Source organism: Lissotriton vulgaris, chromosome 6 (assembly GCF_964263255.1).
Source record: "Lissotriton vulgaris chromosome 6, aLisVul1.2, whole genome shotgun sequence".
In the NCBI taxonomy this organism is placed as follows: Eukaryota; Metazoa; Chordata; class Amphibia; order Caudata; family Salamandridae; genus Lissotriton; species Lissotriton vulgaris.
The window spans coordinates 19,897,385-19,910,697 of record NC_141694.1 but is presented as its reverse complement, the minus strand read 5'-3'; the positions used below and the strand labels follow the sequence as shown (position 1 = coordinate 19,910,697).

Sequence of the window (13,313 nt, the reverse complement as noted above, 5' to 3'; positions counted from 1 at the left end):
AAAATAAAATATTTTTCGGTTTAATCTGCTTATTTAGTTCCCTCATAAAATCTGTGAAGGAGGGTCTGTAACTCATTAGCTGTAGGCATTAAGGACTTGTCATCCCAGAAATAAGTCCAAATGGCATCCTGAGGAATTTGAAAGAACCTCTAAATGTTATTTGTGATGTAAGATCAAGTGAACACTAATGCAATGTTATCTGATGGTACGCAGACACCAAGTCCAGTGTTGTAAAAAACTTGCCATCTGAGGAAGTAGATAGCATTTCCTGGAATTTGGGAAAAGGAAATGTATCCACTGGTACCTTTGTTCAAATTCCTAAAATCTATGCATAACCGTACATCACCATTGTATTTATGGACTTTCACAAATTGAGCTAACCGATCTTTATATTCAACTGGAGAAATGTTTGCAATTTTAATGTCTTGAACTGGAGAACTTATGCCCTCTTTTTGTAATTGATGTAATACCTTTTTACCTGCTTTAGTACATTAAGTGGTAATTATCTCACCTCAGAAACAGATGGCATGGCATTTATCCTCAATTTGAGTTTTTGGGGTGTAGCCTTTAAGCCAACATACTTCTAATGTAAACAGATTAGGAAACTTTTCCGAACAATCACCACACCCCTCCTCCTGTGAACCAACACCTTTTTCTAGAACTTCTCTCATGCATACTTGGGGTACTGAATTGGGATCCAGATTCATACATAAGTCTTTCCGGTGAGGCAAACTTAAAATGTTGCCCCCTTTGCGAGACAAATACGCTTTACCATCAGTGCATTTACTTCTGAATTCAATCAGTGTAGGAAAATAGCCAGCCATTTTAATAGAATGTGCCCCGTAACCTGCTGGATCGATTACCATTCTTATTAAGTTACTGAATTTCAAATTTCTTTTTTAATATATTCTGGGAAATTGTAGTCAGTCTAGAATAGAAATCAAACATAAACTCATTTCATTTACTGTTCACCTTGCCCACAGCTACAGCATCACCATTGCATATACTAGCATACTGCAACAAAACATCCTCACTGCTTATCTTCCATTTATAACACTTCTGCAGTACTCAATGAAGTGTCACTTTTAACCACGTGTTTTTCACACAACCTTTAGAGTAGGGCAGCCGACGGAATGAACTAAATTAGCTGTCACCCCAGAACAAAAACACTTCTCTTTGAATATGATTTCCCCTTTGTTTTTAGATATAGCTTCAACAACTTTAACTTATTCCATCCTTGATTTTCCATCCGGTTTTCCATTATTGTCCGTAGTTTACACTTTCACACAAATAAACATGTGTTCAACCCACTTCCCTAGCAAAGACATTGGCAACTGGTTGCTCAACTTTGAACCACAGCTCTTCACAGATTTGTCAGACTCAGTGTAACATAAACTGATCTCTTATTCCTCTTCTAAATAAGTGCACAACTTACACAAAGCTGATAAGTTTGTTATACCATAATATATATTAATTCAGAGTCATCCTCCCTCATCATCTTTACCCATAACTGTATCTCTCTAGAATAGTACCTAATCTAGGTAAGTAGATCAAGTCAAGTTTTTTTGCAATTTTTAAAATGGATTTAACCCATTTGCACCCTTTTGGCTCAAACCTGGAAGATCTTCCATTACCTCTCGTACTCAAGCTCCAAATAATGTAATAAGATCACTGCTTTTCTTTTGGTTTCTAAATTAATACCATTTGCCCATGAGTAGTTCAAAAATGTGTTTTCCATTTGTTCCAGAGTAAAAAAGCGATAAAACAGTGAGGGAGTAACATTTTGTATTAGGAAAATATTTTGGAGTTATAATATATTTTTTCAAGTCAAGCACCAGTAAATAAAGCACGTTCACAGAAATCAAAATGACACAAAAATCAACAATAAACACAGAATCATGCAAAAACACCTCAAAGTTTAAAAAGTTATATGTATCCTCAAATATATTTCACAACAGTAAACATTAGAATCACCTTCAAAATGATGCACATCTGCGAAAATAGAAGTAAAGTAAAAGAGTACACCATCAACACAATAACACTTATCCACTTACAGAAAACAGGGTAGAAAAGCAGTGACCGGTTAGCCAACCTCTGTGGCTTGGGCAGCAAAGCAGACCAGTATTAATTCGTTCCACAAATACACTAAAACAAAACCACATGCTCCTCCCAAAGTTACTGCAGGCAAAAGCATTCATGCTCTAGTGTAATCCAGTTCCATAAAGCAGTGCAACAGACATGGGCACCTAAATGTGAATGCAGGTGCCCTCAGAGTAAAACAATGATCCAGAAATAAAATCATGGACTGTGGGTTCACCATCGCAGTACACGAGCATCATCAAGGAAGAACTAATTCCAATTAGTACGTAGTACGTCAAGCGGCCTCCTTCCATCAATTACACAATAAAATGGTGGCAACCCTGGCCGGAATGCAAATCATGCATTTCAGTGCACCATGTAATCTCAAAATGGAAGATCTCCAAACAAGAACCAATGCCTTGTATTATCTGGTGCAGACCTGGTCAGAACTCACCAACAAGAAAAGAAAAGAAAAGGAGACAAAACCTCTGTCTCAGAAGCTGAAATGAATAATCAACGCCTAATTGAAGAAGTGTCAGGAGGTAATCTTGTCATCCAGCTTTATCTCCTACAGCGAACACCACCAAATATCATGTTGAAGTTACCTCAAATCTTTACCATACTTGTCGCCAGTGTGAAGTCCAAGGTAGACACACAAGAAAGAGCCGTGCGAACGTAAGTTGGGTTGAATAAATCTCATCCACCAACTCTCCAACTATAACCAAAAGAATCTTCAAGTAAAGAGACAGCAGATATTCCTTGTGAAAGAGGGAGGAATCCAGGGATGCAATAAATAAATACCACAGGACCATGAAGTGAATCACATTACAGTATGTCCCAAGCCCCAAGATGACATCATCAAATAATTAACATTCTACAACACTTGTCAGTATTGATGCCTTGAGATGCACAACTTGGGGAAAAACCTGTGTTTTTTTGTTTGTTTTTACTCTTGAAGGCCCCTTTAAAACTAGGCAGTCATTCTGGGCAGAATGGGAAAATGCTTAGAAGCTGGATGAGATAAATAGGCAAATGTGCATCTATAGGTAAAATAGCCAATCTTGTGAACTTTCTAAGACTACAGCAACAACTAACAAGAATTTTCAAAAAACTATTGGATCTAAATCCTAGGAAATCAAGTGACTGGAAAAAAGCAGGCATATATAAATAATTTCCAAACTTTCAGTGGCAGAAACAAGTCCAAAAATGGAGTCAGTTACGCTTGTGAAACTTGCTTTGGTCATTGACCCAATAAAAGTGGAGATGCAAGGGGGTAATGTAAAAGAAAACAAGAACTATTGGCCTATCTTAAAAAAAAGGAAATTATAATTTTCCTTAAGGGAATCTTGCCTTACAGATGTAATAGTATAGTGAGTAGTGGGTGCCATGTATTTCTGTACAGAATTGTTCTTGGTTTAACAACAGTGCTACCACCTTCCCTCTTGTGTTCTCTATTTTGGTAAACTATTTTGTAACCTGCAGAAGAAACCCATTGATGTTGTTTACTGTGTTGCCACCAAACCTTATTTCAGTATATTGGATCCAATGAAACATATAGTCATTAGTCAGATGATGTGAGTCACAGGTATCATGTTTTTGGGATGCATTTGAATGTTGGTTATACTAGATTATAAGGCCCACAATGGGAGGTAAATATTAAAAACATTTCTGAAAGGACCAAGGGCGGAGGTCATTGTGATACTTCCCTTGTGATGTCTGTTATGAGAGAGATGCTGATGACATGCACATTTTAGGAAATAAGCAATGATTAACCAGACTTTTCCCAAATTCTTTCTAGATTTACACACTAAAATTTCGGCCAGAAGGGCTCCGAACCAGGTTCGAAGTCCTTCCGACCGAATCTGTCAGGGCCGGCCAAATTCCTTTCCAACTGAGCCATTCCGATGGGCTCGGTCGGAAAGGAATCCGACTCAGATTTCTAGATTGCGAACGACAGGCTCGGAGTCTGTCCGCAGTCCGGGAATCCCTCAGTACTCCCCCTGAGTACGATGGCAGCTTTTCACTGCCTTTCCATGCCGGTCTGTCCGGCACGAAAAGGCAGTCGGAAGCTGTCTATGGGGGCCCCCAGTAGTGCCCCCATGGGCGTGAGGCCGGCGAATGGCGGCCTGGGGGCACCTATGGTGCTCCTCCGTTGATCCCTGTACCTGGTGGCAGGCACCTTGGGGTGCCGGCCAATCGGTGCAGGGATGAACTGCATCCCTGCTTTCAGCAATGCAGGCATGCAGTCCACTCAGAATACATGCTTGTATTGCAAAGTATACGAATGCGACGGAACCCTGTTTGGTCGCATCGTACTAGCAGGGTTGTAACCGACAACAGCAGGTCAGTCAGTTACAGCTCCTGGCCGATGTCAGACGGACTCAGGTTCGTCCGACATTGGAATAGGCCCCATAGAAGCAAAGGGACCTAAAAGCACAGAAGTTTTTAAATTAGTTCATCGGAACCAAACTTTCAGTGAAAGAAAATAATCAAACTAATGTGTCAGTTTCTGAAGTGGGCCTCAGCTCATGTATTAACTCACTAAAAGTGGAAAAGCAAGCTAAAGGTGTCACTGAATGCAAGAGTGATACTCCTATCTCTTTAATACATTTGAATTGTGGATGAAAAAAAGTCTGTGTCTGCAGATGGCATAATACAGAAAGAGCCTGATTCACAAAGAACAAATCAATTTCATTCCAAAAATATGTGACAGAAATAATATTGCTCAATGTTTGGCCATTTTCACTGTTTCCAAGGGTAAGGATTCGCATCATATGTTGTTAAGCACAGATTTGACAACATTTTGAGGTTGTGCATTGGAGCACAAGAGATTTCAGTACAGCTTTATGGGGGGCTGTGGTTATCCCATCAAAAGAGTTTTGCAAAGATCTGTAATAATGGGGGGACATATCAACAAGGGCATTATCGCCGCATTAGCTGCACTTTTTGCCGCTAAAGCGGCTATATTCCTATTGCCCTATCTAAAAGGCGGCACTAACATGCATTAGCGCATGTTAACTGCCGATTTCCCAACACCTGGCATCTCAGCGGTAAACATCGCTAATGAGATGCAAAGTAGGAATGTCTGACAAAATATCGAAATCAAAAATATCGAAATACAAAAATATCGGAACAAAAATATCGAAGTCAAAAATATAGGAATCCTATCCCTAACAAGGTAAGTACAAAAATATCGAAAAATTAATATCGTAGTACAAAAATATCGAAATTAAAAATATTGTTTTTTTAAATGTATTAATAATAATGTAAAAATAATTATAAAATACATATAATGTTACAAATATTAAATAAAAATATTAAAACATAAATAAAAAATTAAAACTAATACATATACATTTTAAATAAATTAAAAACTTAATAATTTAATGTAATTTTATATTTTTTAATTTCATTTAATTGATTTAATTTAAATTTATTTTATTTTTACCCTGTATGACTGTACCCCAAAAACCCAAAACTGACCCTGAACCCTAAAAATACCCCTTTACCCAAAAACCCAAAACTGACCCTGAACCCTAAAAATACCCCATTTACCCAAAAACTGAAAACTGACCCTGAACCCTAAAAATACCCCTTTACCCAAAAACTGAAAACTGACCCTGAACCCCAAAAATACCCCTTTACCCAAAAACTGAAAACTGACCCTGAACCCTAAAAATACCCCTTTACCCAAAAACTGAAAACTGACCCTGAACCCTAAAAATACCCCTTTACCCAAGAACTGAAAACTGACCCTGAACCCTAAAAATACCCCTTCACCCAAGAACTGAAAACTGACCCTGAACCCTAAAAATACCCCTTTACCCAAAAACCCAAAACTGACCCTGAACCCTAAAAATACCCCTTTACCCAAAAACCCAAAACTGACCCTGAACCCTAAAAATACTCCTTTACCCAAAATTAATTTTATATTATTTAATTACCAATTAATTATTAATTAACAATAAAGTAAATATATTAGCACATTAGTTGTAATTCATTAAATTTAATAATTAATATTATTTGTTCCCAATTAATTATTTAACAATAACAAAAAATTATATATATATAAAAAAAAATTTTAATTCATGTAATTAACTAATTAATATTAATTAATTACCAATTAATTATTAATTAAAAATATGTACCAAAATTATATTAATGAATTACCTAATTAATATTAATTAATTACCAATTAATTATTAATTAACAATAAAGTAAATATACTAGCACATTAGTTGCGATTAATTAAATTTAATAATTAATATTATTTTTTCCCAATTAATTAACAATAACAAAAAATTAAATATATAAAAAAATTACTTTAATTAATGTAATTAACTAATTAATATGAATTAATTACCAATTAAATATTAATTAAAAATATGTACCAAAAATATAATAATGAATTAACTAATTAATATTAATTAATTACCAATTAAATATTAATTAAAAATATTTACAAACATATATTAATTAATTGATTATTATTAAATTACTTCCCACCCTATTCCCCTATAAACCCACAACCCGCTACAGTACTAAAAGACAATATTTAATTAAATTACATTAAAAATTACATAATAAAACATAATAAATACATTATAATATACACAAAATGTATTTAAAAATCGATATTAGTAACATCGAAATTATTGATTTCGATATTATTGAAATCGATATTTCAAACTTCGAAATTACTGATATCATACTAATATCGATATTAAGACTGTCGATATTACTTACCTTCTATATTATGTCCCATCGATATTTAAACTTCGATATAATTGTATTTCGAAATTTAAATCTCGATATTTTGTCTGTGTACCGCAAAGTAGGCGTGGCTGGGTAAACACATGGAAAATTATCATGAAGGCAGCTTCGCAATATCAGCAAAGAGCTTCAGCGATAATATTCATTGCATTAACTATGCTTTAACGCAGGAATTTAACATCTGTTAAATTCGTGACTAAGGCATACCTAACATGGGAGGTGGATTATAGTGATACGACCACAGGGCCATATCAACAAGGCTATCGCCGTTTTGAGTGCAACATCGCTGGTTTTCCAGCAATGTTGGCCCATTTCCCAGAATATCACTGGAATGTTATCTTCCTGGAGTAACACATTGTTGATAACGAGTTAACCGGGCGATATATTCAAGCGATAGACGGCAATAAATATAGAAGCGGTAAGCGTGCTTTTAGATATTTATCGCCGTCTGTTGCTGTTATGCCCCAGAGATCTTTCCAAGGTTATGAGGGTGACTAAGGTTGTTTGCCATCACCATTATCGCTCAGCCTTGTGACTGTGGTCAAACCTATGAAGAATATTAACAGAGAAAATGTAGTGGATTTAGAATACAAGATATCAATATAGGACGACAGCAGGTTCTTCACTGATTAAGACAAAATGTATCAATCCCAATTCTGTTCTATCTCCTTCTGTTTCTTGTACATTTCAGGTTATACAGTCTTTAGGAACAAACAGAGCAGTTCACATATATCTAATGCTAGCTAAAATGTTTAACTGGAAAACTTGGGGGTTCTAAACATGTTTAATTGCAGCATGCATGTTTTCCAGAAATTAGAATAGAAGATTCATGCTTAACTGGATGGCATCTGTGGCACACACACACAAAGAATGTTAACCAACAGCTGTCAAATTCATTCAGCTCGGCAGTTGAAGTCACAGAGGCATTGTTGAAATAGAATAGGTTTGATTGAACCAACACTTTAGTGTGGGGGGGGGGTATCACTGAACGCTCTACTAAATATTGATTCAACGTACATTCATTAGGACATGATAACATGGTGAGATTAACACACACAAAAAAACTTACAGTGCAGGTCTTCTAGATACCTTGGAAGATCAGGAATATCAAAATGTATGGATTTATAGATTCAGATAACTACTAGTGATTTTCAGGGAGTAAGGTAAATTTCCAACATTTTCTGTTGTATTTCTTTATGGGAGTCTTTCCAGGAGGATCTCTTTACTATAAGCTATTTGTTTTATGACTGTGATCTTCAAGTTGGCATGTATAATTAACCGTGTCTCTAATACCAATGAACTGGAATAAGAGATTATGGATTGTGAAGACTTCCATCATATATCAGATGATAATTCTACACAATTAGAGATGCAAATGAAAGATAGTTGACCAGTGCTGGGATGTCAAAATGTTCATCTTAACCTCAATGGAGAATTTGTTCTTACATTCAAGCATTTTATTGGAAAATGTAGGTGATTTAGGGCCAAATGACTAGGATTATACTTATCTATGAGATTGTTTTCTCCTTCCTTTCAGATTCTTATATATTTTCTTCATACTAGTGTGGCGTAATGCTGTAAGTCATACATTGTATTAAGTTGTTGTTTTCTTATTTGTTATATAGTGGACACTATACAATTTTTTTGTATTAAAAACTTATTGAGAAAGCATGCTTCAAGAAGAAACTCACAGACTGGAATGACGGTATTGATGCCTATGAAGAAGCCGGAAACAAGGATGCTCCAGGCTTGTATTTGACGTCGACTTCTCTTCTTCATTAAAAAGTACAGGGTCAGCCTGGATGGTATTTCGATGGCTCCATAAATAAAGTTGGTCATGTACATGTCCATCCCAAAACCTGTGATGTTGAGGCTGATTCCATAATAGGAGAGTGCCACACCAAACCTATATGAGAGGAGGCAAGAATACAATGGTAGATATCTGACTCCACTATCCAAGAATAATAAAAATGTAAAGTCACAATTATTTATCATATACACATTAGTCCCTTACCAGACCAGCCCTGTGTATAGAGAGATTTTTCTCATTTCTGGAGTTCTAAACAAGTTCACGAATGAGTAATTTGTTTTAGTGTTCTCTTCTTCTGCGATCTTACTGAGTACCTGAGAATAAAGATACACAATAAGTAAATACTTTAGTTTTTTTATTGAATTTACTTTTGTCTACAGGGTTGAATCTGCAGCTCTGCAGCGTTGTCTTCACTGATTACACGTTGAAGAAGAGGCTGACTACAGCATGTTACAAACATGTTTTACTCATCATAGAGAATTGAGTCAGGTCCTACATATCACAGCTGTTTCTACTTACATATGTATCCCCCAATAATATTTAACATTACATGTTTTTGGCAACTTTGCATCAGTTTTCAAGGAGCTTGGCCATTTACTAACACATCCTGAACCTGACCTGTTCTGACTTTATGACCGGTGAGTTACCTTTACTTAGCAACAACAAAAACCTGAATAAAGGGACAAGGTACCCTTCCTCCAGAGGGGAAGACCATATTTTATTTTGAAAATGTCAACATTTTGATTGCATAAACTAATGGTCTCTGCATCCAAAGCAGAATGTCACTGGGCCAGGATTTCAAACTTAGACTGGCAGGAGGAAGCCCTCCCACCAGTGCTGAGTGTTGTTTGTCTGAGGTAAGACCATGATAGTTGATACCTCCCTTAAGGACTGGGGAGATGTCCCTTGCTCTGGGGAAGCCGGTGTGCACTTGGAGCCATTTACCCTTGACAGTAAAAGCAATATATACCACATAATGTGCTACATTGAATGCAACCATCTGACATCTCTGATCCAATCAGTGAGACTTGGGGCCTGATTCAAATTTTAGTGGATTGGTTACTCTATTACAAACATATATCTGCCCTAGTGCCATAGGATGTACTGCACTTGTAACAAGACAGACAGGATATCCAAAACTTACAGGTTTGTGTTTGGTATGTAATAGTGAGTTTAAATTTACTTTGAGCCCAGAGGTTTTCTCCTTGGCACAATTAAACACGTTTTTGTGAGGTTTCTGTATTTTAGGGTACAGAAGTACCACTGAAACAGGTGCTGTGGCATGTTTGACAAAAAGAAAAGATATCTGATTGGTCTAATATATGTCTTGCTACATTTTCAGGACAATCCCAGCTTTTCATCCATTTTTTCCATTCCGATAGGAAACAGAATATGTCTGACAAGATGATAAAAAAAACAACCTGTATCAGACCAAGTTTAGCAGGGGTATTTGGAGCATTTAGCATGAAGAAAATCCTCCAAGGTTGGCATAGCAGACAGCTAGCTCATGCAGAGCAAAGGTGGAGTCTTCTACTACAACCGTTGGGCCTACTGTTCAATCGGGAGACACGGTGCCATCCCAGGTCCTGAAAAGCCGTAGGAATGTAAATCCTCCATACGCCAACATGGCAATTTAATGTATGATGTGCTCTAAAATTGTTGTAGTTGGGAACCAAAGGGCCTCTATTCGAGACAAGTTGGTGTCTAACCATTACTTATAGTACAAGAAATATTTTTGATCTGTTTTTACTCTAAGCTCAAATGCCCTTGTATGTTTTTTAAGTTGAATCAACAACAATAAAAAAATCTAAATAATTTAAAAAGCCCAATATAAAAGTAAAGAATATAACAGGGGGGTGGCAGTTAAATACATTTACAAACCCATTTCAGTGTTTTATAAAAGTATTATGTATTCATATAAGGACAGGATATTATAATATAGTGTTATTAGCACTGTAGGAGGTTGTACTGATTGTTAAAGGTCAACTACAGCATATGTGGAGTGGATCAAAGGCACACGTATAACAAGTAAGCAGGCCTTTAGTGGTCAGTATACATGGTATTGTGGATAATTAGGTCCAGATTTATGAATTCTTTGTGTAAGGTTTGTGTTACTTTTGTAATACAAACCTAATGTAAAATGTCATTGTTGGAATTAATAACTAATGCAATGCTTTGTACATTACAGTGTCCAAAACAGAAAGTAATACTATTTGCTGTTTTGTGTTATTTTGTGTGACATTTGCATTGCACAGGGGGATGCATGGCCTTTTACAAAGACCCACCTTTGCATTCTGATATCAACTACTATCTACTGTTATTGTGAAATATATATTTACATCAAAATTCTATTCCTCCTCAAGCACACCTGAGAGGCATGTGTTCATAGCCCCTCATAGTTCCTTCTTTGAATATCTACTGTCCTGCAAACCAAGAGATGACCTAAGGGGGCTTAGGTGTCTGGAGGGAGTGTGATGTCCTTGAAGAGTTGTGAACAGGGCAAAGACAGTCTTCAGGAAGCAATTTCCACATGTTTTCTATTGATTTTCAATGGGGAGGGCAGGGCTGGCCATCCATAAAGGCTTTGAACAGGGACTAGGCCATGCACTATATGTGTTTGGCAACCTAAGTGTGCTTCACTGTTTGAAATGAGTGGCCTGTCTGTCAGGGGTTGTATACAGATTGAACAATATATGCAGCAGGAGGTTGCCCACCTGTGTGTGGTTGGTTGCTAACAAAGGTGTAGCTTCTTCACAAATATTTCAGCAGAGAAAAGAGGCCATACATGAATTTAGGTGAACATGGGACAAAGGATCAGGAATAGTGGTGGTTCGACCACATAAGGGAGCCTCGATGTCTGGAGAAACTGGCCTATCCATAACATCTTAGATAAACAGCAAAGACCATGCACAGCTGTGGCTTGCCTACCCATGTACTGTTAGTTCCTCACATGGGTTGGCTGTCCCTGATGGTTCGGCACAGTGTGAAAGCTTTGCTTAGAAGGGGTTTGATCAGCAAAGGAGCCTTGGATGTCTTGCCAAGGGGAATATCCATAAGAAGTTGTTCACAGGTCAAATATCATGCATGGTACGGGCTTGCCCACCCTCAGGCCAGGATTCGGTTATGTGTGATAGTGCACTTTTCACATGCACATAAAATAAAAAGTTGTTAAATTGCCAACAAGTTTTCAGTGTCGACTTAAAGTTTGGAACAGGGTAAAAGCTGTGCATAGTAGCGGTTTGGCCATTCAAGGTGGCTTGAGTCTCTAGAGGGAGTAGGCTCTCTGTGAAGGGTTGTGAATAGGACAAAGACTGCATGCAGCAACGCTTGCACACCAGTGCAGGGTTTGTTGACCATGGTTGATTGGCTGCCCGTAAAAGGTTCTAACCAGGGCAAAAGCTGTGCTTTGCAGGAGGTTGGTCCACCAAGCAGACTTGGGCTTCTAGAGGTAGTGAACTATCCATTAGTGATCCACAGGGCAAAGGCTGTGTGCAGCAAGGGCTTGCCCATCCATATCTGGTAAGATGTCCATAAGGAGTTGAGTGTCTGGAAGTCTTTGGAACTGGGTAAAAAACCATGTATAGTAAAATTCAGGGTAAGTGGACTCTCTATGAGAATTTGTACACAGCTTAAAGATTGTACAGGGTGGGGGAGTGCCCAACCATATGCAGTTAGTTGCTCACAGGCAAATGGATGTCCACAAATTGTTCAGCACAGGGTAAAAGTCACGCACAGCAGGCATTTAGCCACCTAAGAGGGCTGGAGTGTCTTGAAAAGTGGGGTCTCTATGCGGAGGTTTCTACAGGGTGAAGACTGTGTGGACAGAGCATTGCCTATGCGGGTGCGGTTGGCTACTAACAGGGCTTAATTGTCTTTAAAGGGTACGACAGAGGATACAGGATGAGTTTAGTAAGGGTTTCAACATCTTTGGGGACATGAGAGTAGTTAAAGTAGGGCTGTTTGTCAGTGTCAAGTATTGCAGTTCAATCGATTGTTTGTCTTGAAAAAGGTTTGGGGCCACAGGTGGGTATTTTTTGTTTACATTTTTCAGTGGTCTTTAGGGTACTTTCACATGACCCAGCTCCTGTGGCAGGCCGGCAGGACCATAAGGGGTCCACAATGATTCTCATTAGGGTCTACGGAGTTACTCTAGCATTCCCCCATAACTGGAAGGGGGTCGGAATACCACTACCCTGCCCCTTATAACTTCATTTAATTATCCCTTCAGGACTGGGGACAGAGTCCTGCTGTCCTGTAATGGTGGCCACAACATCTCCGTTTGAGTTGTGGCAGCCAACCAGATATTTCAGACCTGCTCGACTTAAGGGGCTGATGGGAAAAAACTCACTTGGCCAATCAGACCATCCTATTTCTTGAATTTGTTCTACTGCGTGAAAGACCAACCATCACTCCATTTTGTCTGTTAATGGCTAAACAGATGTACACCAAATCTTTAAAAGCAAGCTTCATGAGTATAAATCAAGCTTTCTGCTAAATTTGGTGCAATTGTGTTCAGCCATGTTTTCTGTATTGCATGGGAAAGCATGTTGTGACACCCCCCACACACTTTTTCTCTGCCCCCGCTTGATGGATCTCCATGCAACATTCCATGAACGAGATGAGGTAGATGAACTGTTTTTTTAATCTCTTA

At 37.8% G+C, this 13,313-nt stretch overlaps 1 protein-coding gene across 1 annotated transcript in view; it reads right to left on the bottom strand.

Annotated features, from left to right (window-relative positions):
* Window positions 1–13,313, bottom strand: part of LOC147706713 (solute carrier family 22 member 7-like) — a 302,246-nt gene that overhangs the window by 100,770 nt on the left and 188,163 nt on the right. The window contains exons 6-7 of the mRNA XM_086925117.1: window positions 8,867–8,976; window positions 8,544–8,758 (exon numbers count right to left, since the gene is read on the bottom strand). Of these exons, the coding sequence (XP_086781243.1) occupies window positions 8,544–8,758; window positions 8,867–8,976 (325 nt within the window). The remainder of the gene's footprint in view (window positions 1–8,543; window positions 8,759–8,866; window positions 8,977–13,313) is intronic.